Source organism: Sparus aurata, chromosome 7 (assembly GCF_900880675.1).
Source record: "Sparus aurata chromosome 7, fSpaAur1.1, whole genome shotgun sequence".
NCBI lineage: Eukaryota > Metazoa > Chordata > Actinopteri > Spariformes > Sparidae > Sparus > Sparus aurata.
The window spans coordinates 8,027,246-8,035,320 of record NC_044193.1 but is presented as its reverse complement, the minus strand read 5'-3'; the positions used below and the strand labels follow the sequence as shown (position 1 = coordinate 8,035,320).

The following is an 8,075-nucleotide window of genomic DNA, read 5'->3' as shown; positions in this document are numbered from 1 at the left end:
CAGAGGGGGAAATTTAGCGACATCACAGTCGCCGAGTAGGAGTGGCACAGTGTAGAATTTATAAGAAAACATTTATAGATGATAAAAAAGAGTTAGTAAAAATACAAATACAACATACTGTACAGGCATTAAACGATGGTGTATGATGTACATACAGTGTATATACACTACTCAAAATTAGTTAAGGCTATTGGGATATTTTAGTGGGATATGGGATATTTCATTGTTTATTCTGTGACATATCTGAATTTTTATTTTGTGTTTTGTGAATATTTTAGGTCTAAAGATAATGAGACACATTTCATTTGACTTGTATATCTATGCACATACATATATGCACCTATATCTTCTGGAAATCAAAATACGACTAAAAATAAATGTGTAAAGATATGTTCTTCATACTGCACCATAACAGCAATGTAATAATACTGAGTAATATTTAAAAAGCTAATACCTTGACAGTAATTTCCAGGACCAAAAAATGCTAAAATATAATGAGTATTTGCAGTTTTTATTCAACATTAATAAAGCCACAATTTGCAAAACAACCTCTTGTAAAGGAAGCTAAGAATAACTGTAATAAATACTATCAAATCAATCAAATCCATTAAACAAGCAGGTTTATACAATAACCAGACTGTTGTGCTCTCTCTACCGAACATGCGCAGTAGATTTAAAGCCCTCCCTATTGACACACGGTTCGACCAATCACAGTGAAGCACAGGCGGCAGCCTGCCAATCACAAACATCCTCAGTGTTTTTTAGACCTCTCCGGCAGACCGCTATCTCAGTCAGTAAATGTGAGTATAAACATCTTATTTTAAAATATTTTCCCAATTGTTAACATAGATATCAGGTGTGTTGGTGTCGTCGTGTATGAAATGTAAAAATGTAGCCGAGTCGTGAGCGCGCTGAGCTGAAACGCGCTGCTAGCTTCAGGATGCAGAGTCATCTGTGGGCTACTGTGGCTGCTCCAGTAGCTCCCTCATTATGGGAGCACTGGGATGAGCTGTCTCCCAGTGCTGTTATCCGTTTTTTAGTCTGCTTCTTTGTAGTATTCTCTGGTCCGTTTCTTATTTAGGTGTCAGCCTTGGAGAGCCTTTTTATATCTGTGAGGTAATAACAATATTATAGCTATAGAATAAATAAGCTAGTAGGCTAGAGACATGTACAGAATGGATCAGCATAGAAGAGCTAACATTAGGAATATGCAGTAATGAGTGTACAGCTGGAGAACAGGGTCATTAGCAGCGTTCAGTGACACATCAGGAATAAGACAAGCCCATGTCTCCATCAGTGTAATATCTGAGGACTCATTGTCCTCCCACAGCCTGTGTTCAGTGAGAGCCCATGTGTCTCTGTGTATGAACTGACTGAGGCCTTCCTCCTCTTTCTGTCCCTGTAGCAGTCTGTCCATCTCATCATGGCCTCTGGAGCTTTGTTCCCCAGCATGGTGTCTGGGTCCCGCGGCTCCTCCAGCAAGTACCTGGTGGAGTTTCGGGCCGGCAAGATGACCATGAAGGGCAGCACGGTGACCCCTGACAAGCGCAAAGGTCAGGTGTACATCCAGCAGACCGACGACTCCCTCATCCACTTCTGCTGGAAGGATCGGACAACCGGGAACGTGGATGATGTAGGTGACACAGTTTGAATGGGATGCTGGCTCGACCTGAGTCTGAATGTCAGGATGAACCCTTTTTATTGTTCTCACTTAGGACCTGATCATCTTCCCTGATGACTGCGAGTTCAAGCGGGTGAACCAGTGCACCACCGGACGAGTTTATGTGTTGAAGTTCAAGGCTGGCTCCAAAAGACTTTTCTTCTGGATGCAGGTATGTATCTGAACAGTATGTCACGCACGGCTGTGTCCATGAAGTTTAGTTCTTCACTTGATTCAGGACATAATGATAAAACTCTATTTACAAGAGACAAGTTTACTACTGCAGGTAAGGACACCGCTATACGAAGACTTTATTCATTGCATGTACATTTAGTTTTTTATTCAAACTTTAATTTAAAGGTGCAAAAAGCGATTCTGGAGAGAGAGAATCAGATATCCCAGGTCATCAAATATTGATGCTTTGGGTTGGTAGGTTGGGCTATTTTTTCTAGCCTGACACATAGAAAATTGAAAAGGGATCGATATGGTGTTTGAGTCAAAGTGTGTCGACAATAAGAACAAAGCTTTATCCTTTAATCACTGAAAAGTCTGATCTGTTTATCTTGTTTGCGTAAATTAATGTGTAAACTAAGGCCGGGCAAAATTGTGGAAATATCGTATATCGCAATATACCCTAAAAATGTTGTGATATTATTTTAAGGCCATGGAAAAAATCATGGAAACTCTTTTGTCTGTTGCGTTTTTCTGATCTCAGGAGCCGAAGACCGACAAGGATGAGGAGAACTGTCGCAAAGTGAACGAGTACCTCAACAACCCGCCCATGCCCGGCACGCTCGGTAGTGGCGGCAGTGGAGGACACGATCTGTCCGCTCTGGGAGGTAACAGATCTCACATCCTCTGATTTTTTCCTGTGCAAATATACCCGAAATATGCTGCAGAAAACATCTCAAATTTTAATTTTTGCTGGTTCTGTTCTCATGTAAAAAGGGGAGGGCGGCCTGCAGAGCCTTCTGGGTAACATGAGCCACAACCAGCTCATGCAGCTCATTGGACCAACTGGGCTAGGCGGGATTGGTACGTATCTTCTAAATTAATAAGACAAAAGATGTCAATCTTGGTAAATGCAGTTCCATGTTCTTAAGAGAATAATGCTGATTGTTTTTTTTGTCTGGATGTCAGGCGGTCTCGGGGCTCTCGCTGGTCCAGGCTTGGCCAACCTCCTGGGCAGCAGCAGCAGCAGCAGCAGCGTTCCTGCAGCCAGTAACTCCTCCACAAGGTGTGTTGATATCCAAGAAACATCCATCTCTTCTAACATTTTGTAACGTGTATGTTTGGCCTAGTTGGTTGTTTGGCGTAATTCTTTCATCCCTGCTGGTAAATTGCCAAACAAAGGAGACGTTGCTGAGAAATATGAAGTGATGACAGACAGGAGGAGGAAGAGCACAACAGAGTCAGCCGTCTGAAAACTGGAACAATGAGCAACATTTTAGTTTCAATACTTTATGGTCAAAGATCAAGGGCTTCTTCCATAGCAGTGTTCAACAGCTACTTTACAAGCTTCATTGTTGACTTTGAAAATAGCAGTTTGAAAAAAACAAATTCTGAGCAAAAGGTCCATGTTTGCCGAGAACTTTTTATTCACCAAAATGGAGAAATCTGTGATGAAACAGCAGACAGTTTCTTCACAAGGTCTCATCTGGGCCTGCAACTAACAGTTACTTCCATTATCAATTGAACTGCAGATAATATCTTGATTCACTGATGAATTAAAGGCTGATATTATGTCTTCATATCTCCTCTTTTGTCCAACCAAAAGATATTTATTGTCATAAAGACAAACAGGAGCAGTTTGTTCTTATAACTGAGGGAGTCAAAAATGATTACAGAAACAGTTCTGATTTATTTTCATCTGATCTTCTGGGTCTTAAACTTTTTCACATCGAGGACCCCTAAACTGACTCATGTTACACCACGTACCACCATTTAATAAAGTGTTGTTCAACGGTCTTCCATCCGAGAAGAATTCTGCTTTTAAATGTCATTTTTAGATCATGAAAGTGTTTGAAACCCGTGACCACAGTTTTTATACATTATGTCATTGTGTTACTTCTGTGTGTGACACATTCATTTGTGATGTTTCATTAGTTGCCTGTTGAAGTTGTAGTAGTGTGGGAGTAAGAAATCACGGTGAAAACAAATGACTCCCCTCTTTCCTGGGGACTCTACTTTGAGAATTGCTCTAATCATCAATTAAAAAGGCATCTGGATTATGTTATACTTTATTTGATTTGATGGCTTTCATGCCAATTAAAGCTGTGTGAGCCTTGATAATAACACTGACTATCACAGGTTGGTGTTGTGTATTCACACATAATATTAGAAGTTGATATTTTTCCAGTGATCTTGGATTGATTTGAATTTTTTTTTTCTTTTTCTGTTTTCTCTCAGTCCGTCCACGGCCGTCACCCCCACCTCTACCTCTACCGCCAGTCGGCTCGGCTCCACCCAGGTGCCCACCACTCCCATCACTCCCTCCGCCACCTCAGCAGCCTCTCCGACGGCCACCACTCCCTCCACCCCTGCTGTGACCTCTCTGGCGGCGGGGGCAGCGAACCCCACACAGCCCATCCAGCTGAGAGACCTGCAGAGCATCCTGGCCACCATGAACGTGCCGGCCAGCGGTCAGGGAGGTGAGGGAGCGAGCGTGGAGGACGTAGCTTCAGGCTAACAGCAAACTGCGCACCTTAAAACTGAGATTAGACAAGAACTTAAATAACCACAAGAGCGTAACAACATAATTAGGTCTAATTAGTGCAATTTCAACTAATTATGCAGTAAATAATTAGCATTGTGAACGTGGCAGACTCTGTAACACTGTGTAATTTCAACTTAATAATTTCAGCTTGTTGCAGAAGCAGGAACCGCCTGCAAACACTGCAGTCTGTCACAGTTTGATTCAATATAACTGCGCTACAGTTCATCAGGCACAACTCTCCTTCTTTCCACTAACTGTAGATACTGTTTGTCACCTCGCGTTCACATTTAAATGACTACTTTAATGAGAATGGGGGTCGCCCGTGGTGATGCCAGTCTTGCCAACCCTCCCGAGTATCCTGGGAGATTCCATTGTTCACTGCGCTCTCCTGTTTTCCCCCTTTGGTCACAATTCTCCTGTTTTTGTCCTGATTTATGACAAATATCATCACGCCTCATTAACCTTAATATGTGAGAGACGGACAGAGAAATGCAGAAGAGAGCTAAATACTTATTTCAGACGGCCTGAGAAAAATTCCCGCTTCTTAGGGAAAGGTTGAAAGGAGAAGGGCATGTGTTTGTTTGGTTTTTTAATAGATTTACCAAGCTGATTTTCCTGTCGGTCTCTGGAGTTGCAACACGTTGACCAACACCATTGAAAGGCTGAAAATGCATGAAGAAATTTACATTGAGTGTTTAAAAGACACCAGAAATCAGGAAACAAAGCCTCTGAAGACTCACATTTTTCAGGGTTAAGACGCGCAGACTCTTGCTTTGCTCTCAAAATCCTTCCTATTTTTTGGACCTCAAGGTTAAAAAGAGTGATGACCCAACACAGAATGTTCTCCCTGCACTTCAACTCTTTTCTTTAGTTTGCTTTAAGACTTTACTGTTTTGATCCACTCTCGCTACGCCCTCCTGTGTCATTTTTGGCAGCAGCATGCTGCTGTTTTCACTACCTTCCAACACCAAACAGCAGACAGACACAGTTAGTGACTCGCTGGTGAAGAAAGAGGAACGTTTAGTAGCTGAAACACTGAACTTTCTTGGGCTGTGGGAATGAAAAAAAAAACAATTTCAAATAAACACAGGATTTTTCACAATTAACAGACTAATAGATTTAGTGAGAAATCAGTTGATCCTGAACATGACTGTTCTAAAATGAGTTAATGGTTTAAAGCCTCCACTGAATTTGGGTATTTTTATATTTCATATTTTGAGTCCTCTTCTGGCAATGTTGATGAGCCACACTGTTTGTGACATATTTTTAGACAAATAAGGTCATTTAGTCCTCAAAGTCACATGGAATAATGACGTATGACTTTAGCAGAATCTGGGAGTCGAACGTCATCCTCCAATCACGGTTATTAAAGCAGCGTGGCTCCTTTAACAGACGGGACAGTGTGTAGCGTGTCAGACAGTTCAGTTCAGTTTCAGTTCTGTCCTGACTTTTATTGTCTCTCGAAGGGAAATTTGACTTACAGAAGTGTGTAAAAGAGGACATGGGACACCACAACAGAATAACAACCTGCAGTCAGTGAAAAGAGAAAAACATCAAAGACAACGTTCAAACTCCTGCTCAGCATCTAAGCGGCAAAATCCCTTACAAGTACATTCATTTAAAAGATAATTGCCGAACGCTGCCCACATAATATTCATTCAGATCACACCGACAAGGGGTTGAGTTTCCACCGTGGGTCTGATAATGTGGAGGACATGTTCTCACACTGAGTGTTGGTGTTTGTTACCTGCAGTGGACCTCGCCAGCGTCCTGACACCTGAGATCATGGCTCCCATCCTGGCCAACCCGGAGGTGCAGCAGAGGTTGACGCCCTACCTGCCGTCTGGAGAGTCTCTGCCTCAGAGCTCCGAGGAGCTCCAGAACACGCTCAGCTCGCCTCAGTTTCAGCAGGTAGAGAGTTTGGCTGCAGGACGCCCTCTGTGGTCCCCAGTGTGTGACTTAATGTCAAAGTGGCTTTTTTCTTCTTTTCTACATTTAGATTCAACTCCAGTGGTTTGTTTTTAATCTTTTTTAGAGACACAGATAAAGAAAGTTTGTGTTGTTGAGATTTAAACTCAGTGCTTCAACAGTTCCATCAGATTAGCTGCTTCTTGGCTGCCTGTAAGCATTTTCCAGGCGGTACATCTGATAAACACACAAACCTTCTCTTGGCTCTTGTTTCCAGCCTGGGACTGAGTTTGACATTCAACATTTTTCTGTCCTTTGGCACAGAAGTAGCATGTGGAATGAGATACTTCTAGATACTGTGGTCATTAAGAGGCTTTCTGTTGTTGGCATTTATCATGTTGTTCTTCATCTTGGCATTTGTTGTCCCTCTGCAGGCTATGAGCATGTTCAGCAGCGCTCTGGCGTCCGGGCAGTTAGGGCCTCTAATGAACCAGTTTGGTTTGCCTGCAGAGGCTGTGGACGCGGCGAACAAAGGAGGTCAGTGTTTTGCCCACATCGAGCAGAGACACTGTAAATGTTTGTTTCATCACCACGACACCGAAATCTGAATGTTCACACAGGAGGATTTAATTCACTGACAACACCGGAAACGTTACCAGTGGTGGAATCTAAAGAAGTGCATTTACTCAAGTGCTGGGCACAATTCTACAGATTATGCCACTTTCATAATTCTACTTCACCAGAGGTCAAAGGGAAATATTACACTTTCAACTCCACTGCATTTACATTCATGTGGCAGTAACAGATTCTAGATTTGATGCATTGCACAAGCTTAAAAAAAAGTCAATAAAATTTGTTCCGGCTGCAGATTTAAAGGGATATTCTGGCACCAGCGTCTTTTTTCAATTGTTCCCACTGAGTAGCGAGTGTCTTGTTTCTTAGCGCTCCTAGTGCTTCGAGTTACAAATCTTTCAATTTTAAAGCAGTAATATTAATTGTATTTTTCGCCTCCTACAGATCATGTCATGCACACTCTCCCTCCTTGCTCGTGTCCTGATGTCAGATACAAACACTGATCATTTTCACCCTGGCAGAAGTTTTCTTAAAGTTCAGTTTCCAGTTAACTAAAACACAGGAAGGCCAAAATGCTTAGAAAAAGCTTTGTTTTAAGAAATACCCGTGCTCGTGTGGAGAGGGCCTTGGATCCATGCAGTGTTTTAATTTATTTGGAGCTTGCGGTCTATTTGACCTTCATCAGAACATAAATAATTTAACAGTGGACCTGAATCATGAATGATCTCATGAAGACGGCTCGGACGCAGGCGGAGCGGTGGTCATCCTGCGTTACAAGGTAACTGATAATGAAACTCATTCCCTGACATTTCTGTCACTGCAGATGTGGAAGCTTTCGCCAAGGCCATGGAAACAGAGACGAAGTCGGACCAGGAGGGAGACGCCAAAGACAAGAAAGACGACGATGAAGACATGAGCCTGGACTAAGAACTCCTCACATTATTATTTAACATATTTATTTACCTGCTTCTTCTGTTTTGTAACTATTACACATCAAGGATGAAGACTATGGTTAATATAGTAGAAGCTGTCACTAAGACTCTCCCTTCGCTGATAATGCTGTGTTCTTTGTTGAATTAACTCCCATTGATTTAACTGAATGAACATATTCTACCTGCATGTCAGCTACTAGTCGGTCTGTCCAAACACAAGGGAACAGTAAAATGATGAGAAACTCGCTCGTCTGTTGTTTGTTCATTCACAGCCACTTCACTTGGT

At 42.2% G+C, this 8,075-nt stretch overlaps 1 protein-coding gene across 2 annotated transcripts; it reads left to right on the top strand.

The window, feature by feature from the left end:
- Positions 1–673: 673 nt before the first annotated feature.
- LOC115584371 (proteasomal ubiquitin receptor ADRM1-like) lies at positions 674–8,034 on the top strand. 2 transcript variants are annotated; one of them, XM_030421742.1, is made up of 10 exons: positions 674–800; positions 1,406–1,633; positions 1,716–1,832; positions 2,376–2,499; positions 2,609–2,695; positions 2,801–2,897; positions 4,070–4,311; positions 6,130–6,287; positions 6,719–6,821; positions 7,681–8,034. In XM_030421742.1, the coding sequence occupies exons 2-10, from the start codon at positions 1,424–1,426 to the stop codon at positions 7,782–7,784; spliced, it is 1,242 nt and encodes a 413-aa protein (XP_030277602.1). In that variant the 5' UTR covers positions 674–800; positions 1,406–1,423; the 3' UTR covers positions 7,785–8,034. The 2 variants fall into 2 exon arrangements, with proteins under 2 accessions (XP_030277602.1, XP_030277603.1); XM_030421743.1 differs by lacking the exon at positions 674–800 and adding an exon at positions 954–1,116.
- The last annotated feature ends 41 nt before the right edge of the window (positions 8,035–8,075 follow it).